General features: G+C 38.4%; 2 protein-coding genes across 3 annotated transcripts; one reads left to right on the forward strand and one right to left on the reverse strand.

The window, feature by feature from the left end:
• Positions 1-332: 332 nt before the first annotated feature.
• Positions 333-16722, forward strand: LOC109045626 (max-binding protein MNT-like). The gene is made up of 5 exons (XM_042748368.1): positions 333-791; positions 4905-5507; positions 6823-6910; positions 13181-13413; positions 14038-16722. Exons 1-5 carry the CDS (start codon positions 719-721, stop codon positions 14685-14687), a joined length of 1647 nt encoding a protein of 548 aa, XP_042604302.1. The 5' UTR covers positions 333-718; the 3' UTR covers positions 14688-16722.
• Positions 16705-24395, reverse strand: LOC109045379 (septin-4-like). 2 transcript variants are annotated; one of them, XM_042747585.1, is made up of 13 exons: positions 23842-24395; positions 23654-23661; positions 21724-22038; positions 21513-21609; positions 21336-21422; positions 20343-20466; positions 20095-20229; positions 19670-19787; positions 19499-19600; positions 19318-19414; positions 17489-17651; positions 17250-17349; positions 16705-16926 (listed from the first exon to the last, which is right to left on the reverse strand). In XM_042747585.1, the coding sequence occupies exons 1-13, from the start codon at positions 23897-23899 to the stop codon at positions 16867-16869; spliced, it is 1464 nt and encodes a 487-aa protein (XP_042603519.1). In that variant the 5' UTR covers positions 23900-24395; the 3' UTR covers positions 16705-16866. The 2 variants fall into 2 exon arrangements, with proteins under 2 accessions (XP_042603519.1, XP_042603521.1); XM_042747587.1 differs by lacking the exons at positions 23654-23661; positions 23842-24395 and having other exon boundaries at positions 21513-21617; positions 21724-21862.
• Positions 24396-25886: the final 1491 nt, after the last annotated feature.

A 25886-nucleotide genomic window follows, 5' to 3' on the forward strand; every position in this document is an offset into this window, starting at 1 on the left:
ATGGTATTTTTATGCTTTAGTAGAGTCAAAATCTTACATACACCACCTTTAAAGAAGGTTAAAACCGCTTGCCATACACGGTCTCGCCATGCAAATGAGCCGCGCTCAGCCTTTAGCGGCTGCCCATGTGGACAGACACCATGCCTTGTTGTTCTCCACGCCCATTGGTTCCCTCTCATCGACATGTTTTAATCATGTGCTAATGTACTGCAGGGTAGGGCTACCTCGAAAACCCGGAACATGGATTCCGTAGACGTTTCGCACTATTTCCTCCTTGCATGCTCTAATAAGCGACCGGAAACAAGTTTACACGGATTCTATTGTGTCATATAGATCTCACCATTAAGTCTTGATCATTTATATAAACATTTCCATCTCATTATGAGATTACGTTCGGTTTAGATTCCCGATCCTATCGCTTAGCGTGACAGCGTGTTCTGCCCTACTTTTTAATCTCTGGTAGTATGAGGGAGGAGTAGCACCGATGAGGGCGGCCCTCGCACTGTATGCCTTTCGACTTGTTGTGTTTTCTGTTACTCCAATCGCCATCTTGTTGCCAGTGAAGTAATGTGTTTCTGATGAATTTCGGGAGCGCCCTGGATGTCTTATGACTGTCTTTGGAAGCCAGTGGATTATACTGTGATTTAACCCACCACATATATCCGTACTGGGGGCTTGCATACATTTTTAACGGGAACGTATTGTATCGGTGTTCAAAATGAGTATCGATACTCTATTGGAAGCGGCCAGGTATTTGGAGTGGCAAGCCCAGCAACAACAGATTACACGTGGTAAGGCGGGGGGAACTGGGTGATTGCATAGAAATATGGGATAAATTAGAGATGTATGAACTAACTGGGATTTTACCCAGCAAATTGCATTTTCATGCAGGCACACTTCAAGATAAATAACCACAGTTTTATTTTCTCGAAAAAGAAGAAAGAAGAAAAAAAACCACTTGTAAATCAGCTTTTTATTTTCAGCATTGCGAAAAAAGAGTTCTTTGTCTCAACAGTAATGTCCAGTGGTTTGCACTGTTTTTAGGGTGCAGTCTTCGTGATTTGGGCATATTTCGCTCCCTCGGTTTCCGGGTTAAATCCATGCTATTTTTAGTGTGCTACTATACTCGCTCCCCGACAGTACATGGCGCGTCGTATTTTTATCAGACACATAAAGTTACACGTTTATGCACTTATATTGGCTGGGCAGAATTCTTAAAATTATAGCAATTTTTACCGACCAGTTAATTCATAAACAGGTTAGCTGAAAGTAGCGAACGTCGTGTTTCTTCTCCGCTGGGCGGTGGCAATAGACCAAAGGTTTTTTTTCTACATAATGACATTGCTGAGTGGTTATCTCACTCATGACTTTCAAGACACTGCGTGATTTCCCATCACAACTTCTTCGTTATTAGCTGCTTAATCTCTTCTTTTGTTTGTTTTCGCACCTTCTATACGCAGAAATTCCATGAGACAGACATTGTAAGATTTTACTGGCGATTTATATTTCGCTTTAAACACAGCGAGGGGCTTTTTGTTTCATTCTCGAGGTGACGTGTCAAGTAAAGCCACACCCACAGCAAATACCGCGTGCTGAAAGTCCGCCCTCTTCAGCCACGTGCGCGCCAGACACCAACCCCCCGCCCCCCCTCCTCCCCTCCTAGGTCACAACTGGGGAGAAAATAGGGCAGCCACCCTCCCTCAATGCAGAAGTTATATAATGTGCATTTTTCATGCATCTCTAAGTAAAAGCTTGACAGACTGATTTACTCTTTTGCACACTATTTAATTTGGGAATACAGATAAAAAGGCTGTGCAACAATAAGTGCAGTTGGCATATTTTTGAACATTTCTGCAAGGTCCCTCTCTTTAAAGATTCTATTCAAATGTGCAAATTTTGCATAAACTTACACAGTATTAGACCTTGTACTAGATCTATAAAATTGCATGTAAGCTCAAATGTGCTGTATTAAAAGAGAGGCTTTATGTTAAACGAAGTGAGAATGATACCCCATGTTTATTAAAAAAAAAAAACATTTATTTGCATAAGCAGGGAGAATTTCCTTTTGCTTTCACACTGTCAGACCTGGTTAAACTTTCACTTACTTACTGAGCTTTGTGAACGAAATATATTGAGTGTTAATGAAGACATAAAAGGGTTCTTAACTAATTGTCCAGACCTAATTATTTGTTCTGTTATGTTTCCCAAGCTGCTCATAATTATACAAGAGCCTTACACCAGCCAGCACACTTGCTTATCTTAGATTAACACAGTCATAAATAGCTTAGTTTGGTAAGTTGGTTGTTAAATGTTTGCATTTGATTTTATTGTTCAAAATGAATTATTGTCATTGCTTTTTATGCCAGCACAGTTTTATACGAACAAAGCCTCTGAAAATCTTTTGTGCTGTTCTTGTCTAGTGGGTCGTGATTTCCACGTTAGCCTGTGAAAATGGAAGTTTTGCTGTATGCTAGACGTGAGGAAACGTCATTAGAAGGTTTCTTTGTCCCGGTTACGCAGTGCTATGTTGATAATGCACACTCTTAAAGCCTACGGACCACCATAGTATATCCTCAAGAGCTTTACATGCTTATGGAGAGCAATATATGGCACTCTCATGAGCTGTTCAGAGCTTATTAGCCTGGCTGTATAATATTTGCACAATGACACGAGTGTTTGTGATTCCATTCCTAACATGCTATTCATTTCTTTGTACGCATTTAAATGTCAAGAGAAATGGCATTTTGGTATGTACTCGTCTTCTCCTGTTATATAATGGAGAAATATGCAAGCACTGAAAATATTGATCCCAGCATTCTGTGCTTCTGAGAACGTGTTTCACAGTCAATAATATTCTTCCTGCTGATGCAGGAGGATTCCCGCATGGCGTGGTTTGAACTGTATAGGAATGCTTTGCATCAGGTCATCCCTTTGTCTGCGGCGTGCTCACATTCGCAAGATGCAGTTTCTCCTGCACAGGAATGTCTTTGCGGTGCAAATGACAGTTTTGGCTCAAAGACGCTTTGGACAGCAGCCAGAAATCCTCCCTCCCCTTGTATTAAAATTCAAACATCGATCTGAAGTCACAACTCAGATGCAACTGAATATGGATCGACGGGCTAAACAGTAGATCTGTCCATCAGTCATGGAAATCGTCAGATGGCGGGGGCATTTTAGCCTGCAGATGGTACGGCCCGGCCTCAGATTCCCCATGCCAGCTCTAGACTTTTCATGCAGACTGCTGTGTGACGTCAGCGTAGAGCTGGAGAAAAGGCAAGACTCTTACTGGGGCTTCTCTCTTAAAGTGACAGACCTCGCAGGACAGCTAGCTCACACCCCACCCTAATTGGAGTCATGATTTACTGCTCCCTGCACGGGCTTTTCTTGTTTAAAATGAAAACTATGGCTACACTACAGGTTTTGTGCCCTGTTTTATGACTTTCATACACTTTCTTGATGTATTAAATTACTCTGTTAGTCTGCAGCTTCTCATTATTAATTTACACTTCACAGCCATTAAGCGCTTCTTAGTCAGAGCCTAGAGAAGCACTGATTAGTTCCATTACTGATCTGTAGTATTGTTGCTAGTATTCATTAGCTATGTTTATAGTTCAGTTTACTACTTTCACATTTTTTTATTATTATTATTTGTATTATTCTTTTTGTACAAACAGTGCAATGCCATTATAGCTAGATAATAAATAGTAAATCAATCTTTGAAATCTGTGCTGTGATTATTTTAAGCTATTAATGAATCAGGCACCCACATGAATGTGAGTTTCAAAATATATACCAGTCTGAGGGAAATCAATCACCTGTAGAAATACATTTTTCTGTTGTATTATGCTTATGGTAGATAACCAATCTATTACAATCTTAAGAACAAAATGTTGTTGTTGTTTTTTTCAATGGCCTGGACTTGTGTGTCCAATTAAATGTTGAATTTTGAACATTGACATGATACGATTTGATTGCAGCAAATTGGATTTTGTTTAATCTCAGAAATTCTGTGTAGAAGTATTTCACATAATATTAACTTAAATTGCTAAAAATTAGAAATATTTTTTTCATTTATTTGCATGGGTGTCGTAGATTTTTGGACTGACACAAGGGCTTTTTGGTCATTTGAAAACATTGAAATTGGACAATAATCACTATAACTCTGGTGTTTAAAGTTAAGTTTTCGTTGGCAAGCTGTTTCAAACTCCTGATAACTCCAAGCAAATTTAGTTTTGGCTTGATTTTGTTCAAAAAGAAGTCCACCAGTTCTTTGATTTTGCTTTGATTCTGCTGTGAATTTATGCAATAAATCAGAAAACTACAAAAACTGTGCGGCTCAAGCAGTGTTTCTGTCTCTTTCTGATTAGAATAGTAAGTTTCAATTCAAGCTGCAAATTTAATTTATGCAACAAATACTGCAAAACTAATTGCAGATCAAGCAGCGTTTTCATTCCATGTGTTCAAGAGAATAAAATGGTCACTTGTAAGGAAATTGCAAAATATAAACGTAAACAGAAGCTGTAGGCTTTTTTTATTTTTAATTAAATGTAATAAATAAATTGCTGTTCAGAATGTGTAAACACAAATGCTCTGACAATCGTCAGGCAGTTCTAAAGGGTAATAGTAACCAATCAGGAGTGAATTAATCAGTCACAAGCCTTTTTTAATGAGCATCTGGGAATGTATTCTGTAAATGTGTTTCAAGTAGTTTATGTATTAAAAATGTATCCCCCGATAGGCAAATGCATACTTATTTTCTTGCACATTTTGGAATATGTATTCATATTTCATTTTTTATACAACATCCCAAATTTAAATATACAATGTATTATTCTCAAATAGCAGCTTTCATTTCATCTGTCTTTGTTCATAAATTTAATTATGATCCATTTTTTTCTCTACAGAGGAGGAGGAGCGGCGGCGAGAGAAGGCCTTGCTGTCCCGTGAGGCGGAGCAGAAGCTCTCCGCCCCCATTATCCAGTCTGTCCAAGTTAACCATGTGACCTGGGCCGACAACATGCGGCTCGAGCCTCACCGCCACCCCCAGCACCACCCTCCGGTCCCGCCCCCTCCCCTCCCACCACCTGTTCCCATAGCTGTCATTCCTATCCCGGTGATCCCTGGCAACCCTGCGGCCCCTGCCATTCAGACTGCTTCGTCCCTTCACACAGCCTCCCCTATGCCAGTGGTCACACCCTTGACCACAGCCCTGTCCCCACCAGCAGCCCCCCTCCTCAGCCCCAATGGCAAGGATGCCCACTCCCCTCCACAGCAGCAGCAGCAACATCGTCACTTGATAGCACATGTAAAAGCAGAATCTAACAGCTTGCCTCTGACGAATAACAGTCCCAAGCAGCAATCGCAGCCGCAGCCACAACAGACACAGCCACTTTTGCAACCGTATCCAACCCCCATCATCACAGCCCAGCCTTCACCACAGCAACACGCCCTCCTGCCCCAGCCAGCACTACCCCAACCTCACCCCACACTGGCCCAGGGTCAGGCAGGTCAACCCAGCCACTTTTGCAACCTTTTAAAGCGGAGCAGGATACTTAACTGTATTACACACATCTGTAATCAGAAACTGATTCCAAAAACTGGGTGGCTACTGTTGTTATGATATTGCAATTTTTAAAAAGTAGGCTGCTGTCCTGTATGGTGACCTATGAGGAGAAATAACGCTGTCCCTCAAGTCATGCTGTGTGTTTTTAAGTTGCAAACTAAATCTGTGATTTCATGTGGAACACAAAAGGAGATCATTTGAGAACATTCGTGCTGCTCTTTTGCATTTTTTAGTTTGGAACTAAATATGTGATTTTTTGTGGAAATTAAAAGGAGATCATAAAATGCTGTCATTAATTACTCAGGCCTCATGTCATTTACAAAGCCCCGTAAGACCTTCGTTCGCTTCATCTTCGGAACACTACAATATAAGATCTTTTGATGAATCCGAGCAGCTCGCTGACCTGCTCTGACCCTGCATAGACAGCAATGCAACTGAAATGTTCGCAGGCTCAGAAAAATAGTAAGGACGTTAAAATATTCCATGTGAGATGTTTGATGGTTAATTCGTTTTTGAAGCCACGAGCATGCTTTTTATGCACAAAGAAAACAAAAATACTGACTTTGTTCAACAATTCTTCTCTTCATCAGTGGTTCAACCGTAATTTTTTGCCCCCCGGGGGGGGGGGGGGGGGGGCACCGCTGAGAAATTGGTTTTGCTTTGCATGTTCACGCGGTTCATGTTGTTTTTGTTTATGTGCTGTTGATATTGTTAATTGGTGCGCATTGGTTTTGTTTTCATGTGCAAAGTTGTTTATTTTTTGTTTTCTTTGTGCACAAAGTATTCTCGCAGGCTTCGCAAATATTATGGTTGAACCCGTGATCACTCAAAGAGCTCTCAGATTTCCTCAAAAATCATCTTATATTGTGTGGTGAGGTCTGACAGGTTTGAAAACAGACGGTGAGCCATACATACATGAACTTTATTTTTGGGTAACAGTATCCATTTTATTGAAGTCAAAAAGTTTTTTTTTTACTTTTTTTGCATATTCTGACGCCGTAATGCTATTTCCCATGTGTTATGTTTATTTATGGTATTTTGATGTCATATATTTATTTTAAGTATTTTGAAATATGTATATTTAATTTAGATTGATTTTTTTGTTGTATGTTTTTTTCATGTGGTAATTTTTATTTACATATTTTTCCAGTGTGTTGAAAGTTGTCCACTGTGGCAAATCTTTTACTGCAGCAGCTCATGTCCAGTGTTTTTAGTTTCTCAGAGAGTCTGGGTCTCACCATAAATGCTGTTTCACACAGCGTTGTCTCTGCCGGTGTTCGAGTTTGCTCGCTTATACGTGGCATTTCGAGAAACCACCAGCACCGTATCACTCTTTGTCAAATACATGTAAGGAGAAGTTGCTTATAAACCTGCTGTTGTCAACTAAAGAGACACTTTCAGGGCTCTATGTAGCCCAAATACAAGCTTGATGTTTTAACATGTGAAAATGAAGAAATAAAGACTTAAATGTTAAATACTCTATCTACAGCGGAATATCACAATACGGATATTTTAATATTTTGTTTAATATTTTTAGTTAGTAGTAGGAGTAATAATCATTTTGGATGATTTGTGCAGCCCAAGCACAGCAAACCTGAAGTTTTTTTTTTAAATATTGCGTAATAACATTTTTTCCCCAAAATCATGCCAAGTTTTGGTCTGTTGTTTTCATGAAGCTATAATTTGGCTTCAGAAGACTCATACAGACCACTTATGTTGTTTTCATGAAGCTATAATTTGGCTTCAGAAGACTCATACAGACCACTTATTATAGTACTGTTATCTCTTTTGTTTTTCAGAGCTTGACAGTGTTTGCCCTAGAAACAAAATCTTTGAAATAACTGAGAGTGATCGAGGACATGCACATACAGGACAAAACCATGATATAAAACGAATGTTGATTGTTAACATACATATATGACATAGAAACATATTCATATTTTCTCCCGCCGGGCTGGCCACTCGAGAAGTTCACAACACGGCTGGAAAAGCAACAGGTGGGTTACCTTCCTGTGTTACTTTTTGTTTTGATTCATTTGCACGAACAGAAGTCGGAGCATGTAAGTCACTGAGTATCCTAATGTAAGTGTGTATGGGTTCAGCCTGGACTGAACACAGACATATACCCCTTGTCGCTAGTGCAATTATTGGCCTATTTGTTTTACTACTTTCGAACAGTCTTTGCCCTACGAATACCACATACAAATATTATAATCACACAGCAATGCCTTTTGACTTCTTCATGCTGTTACTTCCTCCAAGACAAATCACTCATTTTGACATCACCAAATCACTTTGCCTAAACATCTGTTAAAACTCTCACTTGCTTTGAACAAAACTAAAAGAAATCACCAAATCATCACTAGACAGCACATCTGAAAGAATGCTTTGAGACCCTCAGAGGACCGGTCCTAATGTGGATCGAACATGAAAAGAAAACTTCTAATTTAAGTGTCTTGAGGAGTGCGCTATGCTGGTTAATGGTTGATGGGTGTTGGATATTGGTTATGTGATGGTATTTTAGGTTTTTCATGTTTAAAATTGAATTTTATTTTATTATTTTAATTATATATATTTAGTATATAAAATCCAGGTAAATCAATGATGGGATTGGATATGAGTATGAAAAAGATATACATTATTCTCCTTTGATTTTGAAGGGTAAGGTGTTCCTGATGACCCCCCAAGAATGTTTTTAACCTTGTCGCTCTTGCACTCTAGAAACACACCATTGTTTCTACTACCATTGCAAGGATAACTTGTTAGTGGACTCGTCATCGTCTGCTTGTCATTTACACGTATATTTCGAATGAGATGGCCTTTTGAGTTCTCAATGCTGTTTCTTCTGACTCTATAACTCCCTTTGGCTCCTATAATAGTTGGCTGCCAACTTGAATTCATAAAAATATTCTAATTTAATATTTTTTGTTAATCATATTTTATGGTTGTAAAATTTGTTGTGGGTATATGTGTTGAGGTTGTGGTTTTTATTGTGTATTTTATGGTAATAACGAATAACAATGGAAAATGCCCCTACTGTGGCTGCAGACACTTCTCCACAGCATACTCTTCACTGGCAGAACGTCACATGGTATCTGCCAAACATCCTCAGTCGGGGGAAAATTTCCTTGTCCCCCCCCCCCCTTTTTTTCTCCGTTGCGCTCATGATTCTGTTTTTTCCTGCCCTCTTCCGTTCATTTCTTACCAGAGTATCTTATTTTCTTTGCAATATTTATATTTTTTTTTCTTACCGGTTGTTATATTTATTTTTTGGTTTCTGTTTTTTCTATTTATAAAAGTTGATTTTATTTTATTGAATAATTGTTTTATTTTGATCATTTAGGATTAATTTGGTGGTCAATGACATGTTATTAAAGTGCATATAAATTTATCCCTGGATCAGACCATTAACACTGACGTAGATACAGCGGACATAAAGCGCCAAGGTCACGTCGATTGCGTTTACTGGTTGCAGGTCTGTCAGCCGCAAACAATTTTTTTTTAGTGTGTGTTTATAATAGTGTGGGCGGATGAGTTTTTGAGGGATGGCGTTTATGAAGACATCTGGTTTTTATCGATCTCAACGCGATAAAACTGAAGCTGCGTGATGGTTATAAGACACGTTAAACACAACCCTAGGATGGTGGGTCCTCCCGCTCGCACGGCTGTCACTCTCCTTCTGAGAGCGCAGTTCTGGATTCCTACTTGAGGCATAGCATGTGTGCGGTCTAGCGCGAGCCCGGTTGTTGGTATGTGTTGGGTTTTTTTTTTTTTATATTAGCGCGAGACTGTTGTTCTGTGTTAGTTGCTGTTCTGTTCTAGTGCTCTCTTCCTCAGGGTGTGTCACTCAGGGTGTAGAAATACAGGAATGGAGCTTTTTGAAATGAGATAGTTTAATTCTTGCAGTTGATGTGTTGGTGCTGTATGGCATACTGCTGTTTTTTGAAAGTAGGTTACGCTACATTGTTTGATTGTATGTTTTTATTTTTTTTTGTTTTTAGTTGTGTGAGTTTGTAGGCCAGGAGTCACGCAGACAGAGCTGTGTTTCAGTGAACATCAGTGGTCCACTCTCTGTAGATTGAGATTCTTTACAAATTCATTCTAGATGCAGTCAAATGCTGTCTGCGGTTTTTTCCAGGCATGGAGCGCTTGTTTTACACCTACTGGTTGTGGAGCAATATAACAGGGACAGCAGTGATGAATTTTCATGTAAGATAATATGAGTTACATGATCAGTTCACATGCAGCTGCAGTGATGTACCAGCATCATCGGTGTTGATTTATGCTGGTCCAGTATGTGCTAATGTAGATTTTTTATTACACATTTTATTACACGTTATTTGCTCTAGTGGTTAACTAATATTTTTTATGTTGATTTATGGTGGTCCAGTATGTGCTAATGTTGATATTTTATTACACATTTTATTACACATTGTTTGCTCTAGTGGTCAGCTGATATTTTTTGTTCTTTGGGTGGCTGATATGATATAATGCTTCTTTATTACACATTGTTTGCTCTAGTGGTCAGCTGATATTTTTTGTTCTTTGGGTGGCTGATATGATATAATGCTTGACCCTGTAGAAGCCATGTATTTAATGAAACTGCGTTATGTCAATCACGCTCTGGCATTAACTTTAATGTATTATGTTGAAGTACTCCACACTACGAATGCCTACTGAGGCGCTAATAGCTGTGCGTGTCTTCCGCCGCCCCGTGAATGTAAGGTTAACATCACAGTTCTGGAGTGTCCACTGCGGTCAGGGTAACGTGTTAACTGTAAGCCCGGTGCCTTGTTGTATTTGTAATGTGTTTATTGTTTATGTTGTTTTTTTAATGTGATTTAAGTTTTACTTTGTTGTTTATTTTTTATTAAATTGTAATTTATTTCTACTTTGTTGTGATTTTTGTTGTTCTTATATTTTTTAGCAATGTTTCCTTTATGATTTACTACTACAGTTTAACTTATAAGCGATATGCCTGTATGGCCGCTTTAAAATATGTTGTCAACATCTCTAAAATAAGTGTCCTGCTTTGTCTGAGTCGGTAGACCTCCTATCTTCTTTTTTTTACAGTAATGTAATATAAGTCTCAGTGTCTCCACGGCCAAACATGTGCCTGACGAGTTTCAGTGTTCAAACTGCCTACCCTAGCAGATCATTATTTACAGCCCAGTTTTGAAATGCCTACTATCTGAGTGGATGTTCTTTTAGCAGAAACTCTCACTGTCCTCTTTAATGCAAATTAGTCTGCTGCTCTGCGCCCCTTTTCCTTTCCTTGGGCTGCTTTATAGCTTGTTCTCGCGTTCGTTCTGTGAAACCATCTGTTTGGTTTTTGATTATCATGGTCTGTTGCACTGAATCATTGCGTTTTAAAGTCTTCTGATACACAGATTTATTAGATCATTTTGAAAAAGTAGGCTGTTTTGTGTATGTCTCTTTAAATGCAAATGAGCTGCTGCTCCCCGCCCCTTTGCATTTACAGCTCATTCCTCAGATACTCTGCTAAAAAGAAACATCTGTTTGGTTTTGATTATCGTGTCTATTGCACTGAAATCATGAATTTTATAACATTAGTTTTAACTTCTGATACACGGCTCTCTGAGCACACACACTTAAGTTCTCTTTCATGTCTTATTGCGCTTAAACTATAAAATACACAAAGTTTATGTTTAAAACACACAAGTTACAAAAACAGTTGGTTATGTCTGCTCTCTCGTCTGCGCTGAGGTTGGGACTCTAAACATTGTTCTGTGCTCGTCTGTGCAGCCAAAGACAGAGCAGTTAGCCTGCTTTGCTCAAACTTTCGCCATGCCGTTAGAACTGGTACACTGTCGGCGCTTGCGAAAACACTATCTTCGTGCACGCTCACTGTCTCGCTGCTTTCTATTCTTCAGCACTCAGAAACGTGCTGTTATCATGTATACTGCAGTCCTCTTTACGGGACTCCTGTTAATTAGGAGCCAAAACGCCCGTGTTTCACAATATTACTGTTTGATTTTATTTATTTTATTTTTCTTACAGCATAACATAACATTTAACAACATAAGAATTATTTCCAAAAATCTTTAAAAAAAAATAGCCAACCCAAACTTTTGTATTGTGTATATGTTTATGGCTTATCAATATCAGACATAATTTTAATGTATGTGCATCTGTGCATTTAGTGTATAAATTGTTTTTGTAATTTTATTTCAATATTAAAATAACTTTCAGCTGCAGTCTAATATAATCAATTAAAGGTTCAAAAACACTGTTTTTGCAAAATGTTTAATGATTTAATATGATACATTTTAATAGCGCTGGTTGTATACCATCTTTGTAGAAAACAGAAGGTGTTGGCTTGTGTGTGTGTGTGTATTGGTGTTGACCCGCTGTGTGAAGGGGGTTTAGGGCCAGACAGTCCAATCTGACTAATCCTGGATCAGGCTTCACTAGGACAGACTCTCTCTCTCTCTCTCTCTCTCTCTCTCTGTCTCTCTCTCTCTCTCTCTCTCTCTCTCTCTCTCTCTCTCTCTCTCTCTCTCTCTCTCTCTCTCTCTCTCTCTCTCTCTCTCTCTCTCTCTCTCTCTCTCTCTCTCTCTCTCTCTCTCTCTCTCTCTCTCTGCCTGTGCTCTCAACCTACTGCACCAGTCGCATTCATATTCCCTTAATACTGTATCAGTGTGTTATATAATCCCAGACACGCACGAAAAACACCCTCCATCTCTGCACATCACTCTATCTTCGTGCACGCTCACTGTCTCGCTGCTTTCTATTCTTCAGCACTCAGAAATGTGCTGTTATCATGCATACTGCAGTCCTCTGACTCTACGGGACTCCTGTTAATTAGGAGCCAAAACGCCCGTGTTGTCACACACTTTTCTTTGGCAAGAGCATAGGTGAGGAAGGGACTGAGGAGGAAACTGGCTGATGTGAGTGTGTCAGACGGGGTGGAGTGTGTAAACTGCGTTGCTCCGTGGACAGTTTGTTTCCTAAAACTGTATGAGCACACATGTTAAACATCCTGTCACACGGCCAGCTCCTCTCTTACTCACATTTCTTGAATGTGGATGGACATACCTGCTCCTCTTCAAGAGTTTAAACAGTTTGTTCCCATTAGTGTGGTCAGCTGACTAACACAAGAAGTGGGTCAAACCATTTGCCTGTGCGACTGCCACATCCCTTCTTTTCATCTCTCTCTTCTTCTCTTCCCTTATGACTTTAAACTGTTGCTCTCTTTTATAAAGATGCACTCAGTTATGAGGGGAGTGAACATGTTCAGTTCAGAGGGCACTGCAAACAATATAGGAAATAGGGAAATGGGGGAACATTGGTTCATCACTTCACAGGAAGTGGAGAGGACAATTTACCCACCAGCTATATTAATTAATTGTGAGTTGAGTCTCCTCTACAGGTTTTGGAATATGGTTATATGACCTCTTGTTCTTATATCTGCTAGTAGTTGTTCTTTATTATATATAAACAGGAAGTAGAGACTTTACAGCCAATGTGTATTCTTAAGCTCAGACATCAGTTGAAACGCATTTGTCGGCTGATTGAGAAATGTGTCATACTGAATCCAGAATGTGTGTGATTGAGTGTTTGCGCAGTGATGAATGCTTCATGTGCGTATTAAAGTGCAGATGATACAAAGAGTTATGAATCATGTTTCTTGCAGACTTTGAAGCGGAAAGAAAAGGAGTACGAGCACGAGATGGAGCGCCTGGCACGGGAGAAGATCGCCACTCAGCAAAGACTCGCAGAGCTGAAGAATGAGTTGAGCCAGTGTATAGACATCATGGAGATCGACAGGATACTCCGACAAACTGTCCAACCGGAAGATGATCAGGCCTCCACATCAACAGCATCAGGTACAACAAACACACACACACCACTTATATATATATATACCTCTTAAAATCACAGTTTCCACAAAAATATTAAGCAGCACAGCTATTCAGCTATTTATAATAAGAAATGTTTCTTAAGCAGCAAATCGGCATATTCGAATTATTTCTGAATGACATGGAAGACTGAAGTTATTGCTGCTGAAAATATAGCTTTTCCATGACAGAAATGTTGTATTTAAAAATATACCAAAAAGAAAACCATTATGTTAAATTCTAATAATATTTCACAATCATTTATTTAAATGTATTTGATAAGACATTTCATTTTTATTTTAATCACTTTTTTTTACGATTTTTTTGTAAAAAAAATAAATAAAATTACACCAGAAATTATATAACACACTGATATTATTATTATTTTATTTATTCACCTTTCTTATTATTTATTTTTTCCCACATGTTGAGGTTTTTTGCACCAGAAACAGTTTTTCATAGTTTTTCATGGTGTGTACAATTAAACAGGCCAAGTTTACATTGATTTCATATTAAATAAATTTTTCCCTCGATATGATTAATTGTAATATGTATCAGGGCTAAGACACAGGGTAAAATCTAATTACCATGAATCATTTCCACTCTTTTCAGAGGGTGAAGACAACTTCGACCAAGATGTAGATGATGACATCCTCTCCTCCCCGCCCTCGTCTGCACCGGCGCCGTCAGAGCCCCGCGCTGCCATGCCTCCACCCTCCATTCTCACTACGCATATCTCCATACAACACAAACCCACCACACCACCCAATCAACACCAGCCCACCGCGGTCACCCCTCAAGCCATCGCCCCTGCCCCCCCTTCCCACATAGTTTCCCCTCCTCAGCCAACAGTCATCACGCACGCCTCTGTATCCCATGCGTCCGTCATCCAAGCTGTCAACCACGTCATCCCAGCTGGGCCTAAACATCTGGCGCACATTGCGCCCTCTAGTGGCGGCCAGCCTATCGGACACATCACTGTGCATCCTGTGGCCCACCTCCCCGCTGCCATTTACCCGCAGTCAGTGGCCGTCTCGCAGGCGGCGATGGTGGGGCACATCACACACACGTTGGCGCACCACCCGCACACTCACGCCCAAGTTAACGGCACGCCGGTCACAGGCCAGCAGGCCACCGTGATGGGAAAGCCAACAGCCGTGGTCGCTCACCATCACACCGGGCTGGTGGGCCAGACGGTGCTCAATCCGGTGACTATGGTAACTGTTCCTCCTTTTCCCGTCAGCACACTAAAGCTGGCCTGAAGAAAAGAGAGGCTGCACAGAACGACTCCCATGAATGGAGGTCTCACAAAGCGAGAGCAAGAGAGACTAAAGACGAAGATCTAATCGCTAAAAGGACATCTAGATCCTGTTCAGAAAATCACTACTGTCGCTCCTACACGCCGGGACCTCGTCAGGATCGGAGCGTGTCCTCTTTTGCTTGTAGAAGCGGCTTGCGTGTCTTCTTGCCATGCAGCATTGGAATGAAATTCATGTGATGCACTTGCTTTAACTAAACTCGAAAACAGTGGTCAGTCTTTAGTAATGTGAGAGTGGAGTGCTAAAACAAATCAATTCTTTCTTCTCTTTCCCTCGTGTCCTTTTTAGTGTGCAAATTATCTCACGCTTTACATTAATTTACCAAAAAAAAATCTCCACTTAAATCAAAAACGAGTGCTTAAAGGTCAGTACTGAAAGCATGCAGACAAACGTTTACTGTGTAACTATATTTTGGGGGCTTTTAAAACTCTTCATACGGGGCTTTTGACTAAAAAAAACAGGTACATTCAGACTCAGATCAGGTTTCTCAAAGTGTCTTTGTACTTGCGAGCAAATGTAAGTGCCTAAGCCCCAATTCAAGCCCAGTGGCGCCACCTGCTGCCTACGCAATGCAACTACAACATTGCTGAATATGAAGCGCAAGCGCATTGACCTACAGTAACAGACATCACAAAGTCTTAAAAAAAGTGTCGAGGCGAATGAGCTATAAGGAAACTCAACTTATATACAATTCAGCATCTGAGAAAGACATGCATTTGAAAGTACATTAAAGCATTTATTACAAGTGCTCAGATATTTAACTTAATAATATTTCGTAATACTTGATTAACGTTTCAGATGATTAAAAACGTTACATACGGCGTGTGATAGTCGGGCGTTTCCGTTTCTTCAAATCAGCATTTACCAGTATTCTCGTGCTTGTAGCTAGCAACACGATGAAAAAAGTCGAAAGAAGTCTTAGAAAATAACGTTCACGTGAATGCATCTCTTGCGTCAAGGCGCGCGCACGTTCCTAGGTGGCGTCCAGTGTAACTCGGTGCTGTTGTGTGTCCATCCTACGTTCATCGGCACACAGCCATTTTTCATTACTACGCGTGATTGTGTAAATTGTCGTGAAGTACTCGCTTGTGAATAAGCTTTTTAGGAGGTTAAAACATGCAGTTTTCTGTTTCATTGACATCAGGACAAAAAGCCCCTTTGCCAATAGCAGTGCTCCTCTTAAAGTCGGCCTGCCATTCTCAATGCACTCGCTCGGTTAAACCTGCACAAAGTCAGCCATCTGACCGTTTCCCTTTGTAAACTTAATGGTTTGCTGTCGATGGTTAGGTACACCACGTTGTTGCTTTTATAATGTCACTTTCAAACGGAACACTGTGATTCCTGCTCTTAACATCCTCTTTCTGCTGCAAAAAAATAATAATTGAGGTTTGGATTTTCTGTTTGACTTCCTTTTTCTTTTTTGGGGGGATGTGAAGATGGAATAATACATGCTGTGCTTCACACTCAGTTAAAAAACAAACAAACAAAAAAAAATAGCCTAACCTTTGTGAAATTTATTAGTGTTTTGCTTTTTCTTTTCTTTTCTTTTTTGAATATATGTGTATGGATGTATGTATATATGTGAGGTATATGCATGCATTCACATATGTGTATGTATTTTAGGATTATACTGATGCCTGGTTTTGCATGTAGATTGCCGTTTTTTTTTGTTTGTTTAAATGTTAATCCCTCCCCTTATTTCATTTTTGGGACCATGTATCATACTGTATGATGTGGACGGGACCGTTAGACCTCATTCTACATTGATATTATATATGAATATATGAAAACTCTGCATTTTCCCTATGGAGAAAGTTTAAGTTATATATCGCCTGTACATTCTGGGCTGCATTAAGATCGAATTGTCCACCATGTTTAACTAAAATAGTAATAAAACTTATTAAAATATGCTAGATTACTACAAAAAAAAAAAAAAAAAAACATTGACGATTCATAATAAATCTTATGACATTTACAAGTCAAGTTGTATTGGTCTTATTTCTTATGTATCACAGCAGTCATATTTACATTCAATCTAAAATATTAAAAGTATTTATGTAGTATTTATATCTCAAGCCATATTTCTATCGTAAACACATTAAAATTAATTGATTATTATGTGTTAATGTCCATGACGCATCTGTTCCTGAATCCTTTCCAGAACTTCCTGCATTCGGCGCAACTGCAGAAGGAGAAAAATACACAAGATTAATTACAACTATCAGAGAACTTTAATGAAATGAGAGACTTAAACACTGGCTTTGTTGAAATATGCTAACATACTAATCTTAATATATAACATACTAATTTTTATGTGGCAGACATAAGTAATATCCTGGTATTATTCTAGTAAGCTATTCTGAAGCCCAGGTCATGTGACAACTATGTGGTAAATACCTACACTTTCACAAAATAGTAGTATGGTGTGAATGGTAAGTTCGTATCCATTCAAACCATGCACTGGAGACATTGTAAGGATCTAATTTAAAAACAAAACTGTATTACCTCTTCATCTTTCTCCCAAATAAGGCGCTCAGTCTCGCTGTCCACAGGCATCAGAGGCACAGGAAGGTCTGAGGCGCTGTCTCTTAGCCGGTTACACAGGCTGGATGAAAGAAACAGTAATGTAAACCACACAGGAAGGTCAGTGATGAAACATCATGATCATGAAGAAGCACACCATTAATTTGCACTGCAGAATATAGTCTGATGTGATCATCTGATGATTCAGTTCTTCCTCTGACCTGCGTTTCCTCTCCCTGACCACCATGCGGGTCATGTTCTGGATGCACTGAGCGCGGTAATTCTCGTAATGAGTTTCCCGTGTCACATCCTTCAGGTCCTGCATGTGCGTGCGCACCAACATGTTCCTCAGCTTCAGGAAGTCGGAGTGAGCAGGGTTCTCCACTGCAAGAGTCAAGTCGACTTACTTATTTGAATAGTTCTTTACACAATACACATTGTTTCAAAACAGCATTACAGAAAATAATAGCAACGATACAAGCTATATACATATATATATATATATATATATTACTCTGCGTGAGGATACTGAATGTTGGACATACATTTTTAAACTGGACAGAGGGCTGGGCAATAATATAGTTACTTTTTAGTTTAATATATAGTGCTTATTACTTTGTGTGCTGTATTGTAGTGATGGGCACTGCTTCATGAATCTTTGAAACCTTTATGAATGTTAAGTTTTGAATCATATCGTGTTTTACACATATCATGCTACCAAAGTCACGTGATTTCAATAGATGAGGCTGTTTCTAAAAACATTAAATGTTTTGACATTTCAGTGATTCACTGCTAGAGGTGTGATCTGTGAACCCATGAATCGAACAAGATCAGTCACGCTTCCCTTGGAGTAAGGGAACGAGGAAACGAGGAGGTGCTCAAAACCAACATTCTGTAATGAATCAACACGGAATAACACTCAGGAAGACAGTTATACAAAATGACATAACAGCGAACGAAGAAACATGGAAACACACATGGCTTAAATAATAAGGGTGCTAATGGGACACACCTGGGATCAATAGAACTAAATGGGAACAGGAACAGGAAAAACCAAATATGGGCATAAACATAAAACTGGAGCAGGTAGGGGAAGAAAACACAAAACAAGACAATGGAACAGGGTCTGACAATCACTGAGATTGCCCCATAGCAGCAAACCATTGAACAAGCGTCTAGTTATTACCTGATTTCAGATCATGTTTTTATAAATTTGTAGACGTTTTAATAAGGTATTTGAATAATTAAAAGGAATAATAGTATAGTTAATAATTCATTAAATAACCAAAACAACCCTGAAAATGGATAAAAGAACACATACAGACACATTTAATAGAAATTTAATGGATGGTTAGTTAATTTGCTTTGCTTTCAATAAAACACTCTTGTAAAAGCTGTTTTTATGCATGTTTGGTCTGAGTTTTCGTTGCATTTATATAGTTTTGACCAGCAGGTGTCACTAGTGTGTGGTTTTTCGATCACTTCGAAATAGTGAACCATTTTGCGAAGCAATTGGTTGAGTTGATTCAAAGATTTGAAAAGCTTTGTTTCTCTCATCACTACTGTACTGTACAGTATGTATGCTGATAAAGTGGGGCGTATCTATATATGGAACATTATATATCCAGCTCTCTATATATCCAACGATAGCTAAGCTACATTGTTGTTGCAAATCAAAAAACATGAGTGTAATATATGTATGCAGATAAAGTAAAAAAAGATAATACAGTATACATTATAAATAAGCATAACCGAGGTTTGCTATATAAAATATTGCTTTACATGTGCATGCTGAATGTTTGCGGGTGAAGTAGGACATACTATATACATATATACAACTAATACATCACTGGCTTGAATTATAGTTTACACTTTTCACCAATATTACAATCAAGCAGTTGAGATTTGCTATTTAGTACATATCGCTATGTATCAAGAGCATACAGTACAGATTGTTACTGTTTTTGCAGGGACGTTTAATTCATTGTCTGTGTACAAATAAAAGACTATGTACAATAGTACATAATAGTCTACGTTAGAGTCTAAGTACCTTCCACCACACCCCAGGGGTACTGACGGCCTCTGAAGCGCCTGCCTTGGCTTTCAACTTGGACATTACTGCCAATTACTGCAAAGGGAATGCTGTCCTGTAACAAAGAAGGAAATCAACACATGTCAGTTTAGTCGGTGCTATGGTAAGTTTGATGTAAATATGGAGCATTGCAGGTCACCTTCAGTTCCTGGTGCTGAAGTTTGAACTTCTCATCTTCATCTGAATCACATTCAGGGAACTGGTAGATGTTGATGTCGAATCTCTCAATCTCCTCACGAATCTAGAGACAAAAAACAAACCCATGCTGACTGTGATATATATTTATACTTTTTATACACTGCATACACACCTTCATTTTCATTTTTCTGACTTCCAGTGGAGTGAGACTATCTGCTTTGGCCAGCACAGGCACTATGTTGACCTTCTCATGTAGCATCTTCATGAACTCCACGTCCATCGGTCTGAGTCTGAGGAGAGAGGGGAAGAAAGTGTCACTCCCGTAGTTCCTGAGGTCCATTTCCAAAACAAAATGCCACTGCCACCTCTAGTTTTATATTATCATTAAACTGATTTCATATCAAATAGTGGTTGATTGATATGGGTTTTACAACATGCTGATTCCAATATTTCAGAAGATAGCAACGAAAATTCACAAATTCAACATAGAACATGATTCTGGGACTGACTTAATAGTAACTAAACCCTTTTTTCTTCAGATGATGCTGATAACCTTAAAATACCAAATGCTAATTGCTAATTGTCAGGGAGTGTTACCCGTGGCCATAAGGTGAGATGAAGTAGACGCAGCAGTGCACACGGTTGTCCTGAATGTTTTTACGGTTGAGGCCGCTTTCATCACGAAAGTATTGCTCAAACTGCTGGTCAATGTAGTCCACAACTGCCCTCCAGCTGTTACAATAAACATAAAATTGAGGTTACAAACCTGAAAATGAGCAAATGTATTTGTATCAGCAAAGTCCAACTTGTATTCTGAGAGAAATGACTTCATTTTGCAGTTCCACCTCTCTGTGTTGTTGACAGCATCCCCGAATCCTGGTGTATCCACAATGGTGAGTTTCAGTTTGACTCCTTTCTCTTCTATAGCCAACGTGTGTTTCGTGATTTCCACTGTCTGTGAGATCCGCTCTGCAATGGGTCAGTGAAGAATACAGATAAAGAAAGGAAAACAAATCAAGTTTAAAAATGTGTACCAAGTTATTAGAAATGTATACCATTTTCAAGAAAAGTTAGTTTAATGACTATGTCATGTGGTGTAACCATCAAGTTATATTAATAACATATTTTCCTTACACCTTGAATACATGTTCATATATTAAGCATTATTAAAATGTTTTAAAATATATCTTTTTCAAACAACAAATACAAATATCATGAATTTATTAATTAACAAATATTATTACAGTTATTGGAAGGGGGGATATACCACATGACATTTTACAACCTGAACTTTGCCTTGTCATTAAGTCAAATTATCTGATATTTTAAGAGACTTACAGACCAGTTTAGTTCCTCCGTATTGGTTGCACCACATGACTTTGATTTAATCAACAAAGATTTTTAAATATTTTATCAAAATTACTGTTAATTTAAAATTGAATGTTAATTCAAATATATGTTTGATGGTGTATTTATGTCACTGTAATTTTGAATTGCAGTTATATTCGGAAGCAAAAATGTGTTGTGATTGTCTAAACTACATAATGCTTGTAAGTGTATTATACAAAGGTTGTACAGAAGAATATTGCTCTTCTTAATATTTTGAATTAATTTTGTATTTGTATGTTTTCAGTTTTCATTTTAACAGTTACAGTTTTAGTAATTGTGTTTTCGTTTGGATTTTTTTAATATTTCTACACAATTTTTTAGTTTATTTTGTTTGTTTATTTTAGTATTTCGACTTGTTGCATTGAAAACTAGCTGAAATAAATATTTTATTTCAGTAAATGTTTGAGTAATTTTTTTAATTGTTTTTGTTTTAGTTAATGATATCCTACCTTCAGCATTCAGCATCTTCCTGTCTTTGTAAAGGTCTGTGAGGAAGAGGCTGTTGACTAGTGTAGATTTCCCTAAACCCGACTCCCCTGGACGGATCAAAAGAAAGTTTCATTGGACATCAAATACATTTTTTTTACTTTGTGCAGTCTGTGACATATAGCATCTGATGATCTCACCTGCCACCATAAGAGTAAAGGCGAACCCCTTTTTCACAGATTTCCTGTGCACTTGGTTAGGCAGCGTTGCAAAGCCAACATACTCCTTATCTTGATCCTACAAGTCTCAGATGGTGATGTGATTTCAAAATAAGTATTTTCAAAATCAGGTCCTGCGCAAGCAATCAAATAGGCTGTCAACATTATGCATCATACACAAGACTGGCATTACCTCAGCAGAGTCATAAGGGTCAAATCTGCCCCAAGGACTTTTCGGGCGAGAAGGGCTCAGGGGAGAATCCAGAGAGCTCATGGAGCTGAGCTGTCCATGGTGGGGTAACTCCGTCTCAGAGCCCAGGAAACGTCTGTTCATCGGCCGGGTGAAAGTGGGTGTCCCTGGTGTATGAGGGCGGGTGCTGCCATCCGGCTCCCTGTCCATCATGGGCATCTCACAGCCAGGGAAGGTGTGACCGGCTCTAGGGGGCAGGTCTCTCATGGTATAGGCCAATTCAGCATCCTCACAGTCTTCTATGGCTAAACTAGACAACTGCAGATATGGGACACAAATTACTTAATTGTTTCCATTTGTATAAACTTAATAACACTATATATAAGCTATATAAAATAATCAGCTTGAATAGTTAAGGTTGCAGTGTACCAGAAGTAAGCTACAGATCTTTACTGTTTTTACGTATTTTGTCTTTTTTTTAGTGCTGTCAAACGATTAATCGCAATTAATCACATCCAAAATAAAAGTTTTTGTTTACATAATATATGTATGTGTACTGTGTTTATTTAATATGTATATATAAATACAAAGACATATATATATATATATATATATATATATATATATATATATATATATATATATATATATATATATATATATATATATATATATATATATGAAAAATATGTTATGTTTGTATGTTAAATATATTTTTATATAGTATAAAATATAAAAATATAAATATAGAGATGTAAATTGCTACATGTAAATTTTTTCTAAATATTTACTGTATGTGTGTGTATTTATATATACATAATAAATATACACAGTTCACGTACATATTTTATGTAAACAAAAACTTTTATTTTGGATGTGATTAATTGTTTGACAGCACTACTTTTTTTGTATTTGTTTGTATACTGAATTGTGATTGACCTTTTCTTTCTTCCATCAAACCATTAACCATCTATAGCTACAGTAATGTTGATCTTAGACTATAATACAATAATAGACAAACACTGTAAACCTTAACGCTCAAAATAATTAACTGTTTTGAGAAGGGCAATCTTAAATTAAGCAAATTATTTCAAACAAATTGACTTTCATGTGTATTCAGAATTTTCTTGTTCAAGTTCAAGTTTCTCTACTGAGCTATGTAAGTTGAAATTGTGTGATATTTTAAGTTAAATGTATTAGTTAGTTTACTCAAATATTTCAGGTATGAGTACAAAATAAAAATCTGCCAGTTCTGCTAACTTAAACTTTTATTTTTTAAGTTAAAATTTTTACGTAACTTGAGTTTAGCTCACTTACTCAGGTTGACAGTGAATGACAAAAGCATTTGTGTGGGAAAAAGATTGAAATTTATATAAGTATTCTTTAATAATCTTTCTAATAATTTCAGAGCTTGACAAGACCAAGTCCCCATTTACCTTCATTAGCTATATGGAAATGTTTTGTAATTATTTTAAGAGGTGCCATGAAAATCCTAAGTGGCGTTTAATCATACACGATTTTAATTTCTTGTCACTTCACTCAATTCCCCTTCATGTTGCCCAAGACCAATTCATCAATAATTTATGAGCAAACTATTCATTTAACAAACTATTTTTCTTCTGAATTACATGCTTTATCACAACAAAATCACAACATTGCATAGCTAAAAAAAGAAAAGGACAGACTCAACAGGTTTGAACGACACAAATACACGTTCATTACAGTACAGATTCACTACAGAAAGTCGTTCAGTCTCTAATGCAAACAACGTGACCTGCATTCAGCCTGTCACTGCTCATTAGTCCAGACGCATTAATACCTCACACTAATACTCTGATCTCCAGTAAGATGCTGGAGGAGTGGGGATTGTTTTGTCACAACTCTTACTACATTTCTATCTTAAATGAGGAGAAGAATTGTTATGCATCCATACCTCAGGATCTGGTGCCAATAAAAAGGGTGTAAACAGAGAGAGAGAAAAAAAACATTATTAAAGTTTTAAAATTAATACAGAATCAGTCAGCTCCGTTAATGACCTACATATGCAAATCCATCATTTAAAAATGTATTGTGTTTATCTGAAGAAAAAAAAAAAAAAAAAAAAAAAAAAAAAAACCTTACCGCGCTGCCTGTACATCGCATTCACGAACCGGTTGGTGGTCGACGACAGGTGCTCCATGTTCCCAGACGGAGTTCACATCCACCTGTCAAAGTTTTGGATGTTTTTCTAAATATCTCTTCCCATATGCGGGGTTTATCTGTGGAGTTAATCTCCGCACTTAAATTAACGTAACTTCCCTGACCCTCAAAATGTTCGGTAGCCTACATACGGATGAAAGCAGACACAACTAACGCTGCCAGCTGTCCAGTCTGACAACGGCTCAGTGCAGTCAGTGAGAGCTGTGCGTCGCGTTCACTTGCGCTGTCCGGGAGCGTTTGCGTTGCGTCGCGCTTATAAACAAGTCTTTGATTGGTCGCCTAGGTGCCAACCCCAGCCTAAAGATAGCGTCATTGTGCTCGTTTGTAGCTATGATACTATAATTATAATTATATTACACAAATGAAAAACCTAACATATAATATGCCAAGTAAAATAATTAATGCTTTTAACTGTGAACAAATCGCCATAACCATGAAAAGACATGATTTCTTTCATTATAGTAGCTCAATGGAAACCGGGTAAATGTAAATCAACTTAAAAAAAATGATCAGTTAAAGATAAAAGCTGTAATTCATTTAAAAAGAATGCAAGAACTCTACAGTAAACTCGATCAGCTGTAAGTTAACATATCATAAAAAACACATGACTACATTCAGTGTGAAAAAAAACAATAATTATTTAGTAAAAAGAGTATGAGTTGTGCTATGAATTATATGAATAAATCATACAATTTTATATGAAATCTAATATTTAACAAGAAAATAGGCACTTGCACAGATAGACCCTAAGTGGTGTTTAAGCAGCTGCCCTTTTGACCTCTGACTAGATAAGTGCATAGTTGATAGACATTATTTTATTTTTTACTTTTTATATAAATCAGAATCAGAAAGAGCTTTATTGCCAAGTATGCTTGCGCATACAAGGAATTTGTTTTAGTGACATAAGCTTCCAGTACACAAAAGACAACAACACTGACAACAACACACAGTCAAAAAAATAAAAAAATAAAAACCCTTTGCAGATAAATAAGTGTATAAACAATTGTGCTATAAATGATAATGGAATTGGATTGAGTAAGATGCAGGGATGTACTAGGATGAAGGGGTAACAAATAAATATAAGGATATTGTTTTATTGTATAAGTGGGGAACATTTAACTGTTCATGAGGTAGATTGCCTGGGGGAAGAAACTGTTCTTGTGCCTGACTGTCCTGGTATTTGCGGCTCTGAAGCGCCGGCCAGATGGCAAGAGTTCAAAGATGGGGTAACTTGGGTGTGAGGGATCCAGAGTGATTTTCTGAGCCCTTTTCCTCACTCTGGATGTATACAGTTCTTGAAGGGTGGGCAGGGGAGTACCAATAATCCTTTCAGCAGTCCGAACCGTTCTCTGTAGTCTTCTGATGTCTGATTTTGTAGCTGAACCAAACCACACAGTTATTGGAGTGCACAGGACAGACTCAATGACGGCTGAGTAGAACTGTTTCAGCAGCTCCTGTGGCAGGTTAAACTTCCTCAGCTGGCGAAGGAAGTACAGCCTTTGTTGGGCCTTTTTAACAATGGAGTCAATGTGATTGTCCCACTTCAGGTCCTGAGAGATGGTGGTTCCCAGGAATCTGAATGACTCCACTGCAGCCACAGTGCTGTTCATGATGGTTAGTGGGGGGAGTGCAGGGGGGGTTCTTCTGAAGTCCACGATGATCTCCACTGTTTTGAGCGTGTTCAGCTCCAGGTTGTTAAGACTTCACCAGACAGCCAGCTGCTCAACCTCTTGTCTGTAAGCAGACTCGTCACCGTCCTGGATGAGACCGATGAGTGTGGTGTCGTCTGCAAACTTCAGGAGCTTGACAAAGGGGTCTTTTGAGGTGCAGTCGTTGGTGTACAGCGAGAAGAGCAGGGGGGAGAGAACACATCCCTGAGGGGCACCAGTGTTGGTGGAGCAGCTGTTGGACATGAATTTCCCCAGTCTCACTAGCTGTTGCCTATCTGTCAGAAAGCTGGTGATCCA

Source organism: Cyprinus carpio, chromosome B21, assembly GCF_018340385.1.
Source record: "Cyprinus carpio isolate SPL01 chromosome B21, ASM1834038v1, whole genome shotgun sequence".
NCBI classification, from domain to species: Eukaryota; Metazoa; Chordata; class Actinopteri; order Cypriniformes; family Cyprinidae; genus Cyprinus; species Cyprinus carpio.

What these genes read in the sequence shown, in the direction of transcription:
- LOC109045626 (XM_042748368.1), top strand. Translation starts at nt 719, where the DNA reads ATGAGTATCGATACTCTATTGGAAGCGGCCAGGTATTTGGAGTGGCAA. An exon ending in GCAACAACAGATTACACGTG is followed by an intron (nt 792 to 4,904) that starts GTAAGGCGGGGG and finishes TTTTCTCTACAG; the next exon opens with AGGAGGAGGAGCGGCGGCGA. An exon ending in CTCCACATCAACAGCATCAG is followed by an intron (nt 13,414 to 14,037) that starts GTACAACAAACA and finishes CACTCTTTTCAG; the next exon opens with AGGGTGAAGACAACTTCGAC.
- LOC109045379 (XM_042747585.1), bottom strand. Translation starts at nt 23,899, where the DNA reads ATGGAGCACCTGTCGTCGACCACCAACCGGTTCGTGAATGCGATGTAC. An exon ending in GAAGATGCTGAATGCTGAAG is followed by an intron (nt 20,467 to 21,335) that starts GTAGGATATCAT and finishes GACCCATTGCAG; the next exon opens with AGCGGATCTCACAGACAGTG. An exon ending in TTCAGCACCAGGAACTGAAG is followed by an intron (nt 19,415 to 19,498) that starts GTGACCTGCAAT and finishes TCTTTGTTACAG; the next exon opens with GACAGCATTCCCTTTGCAGT.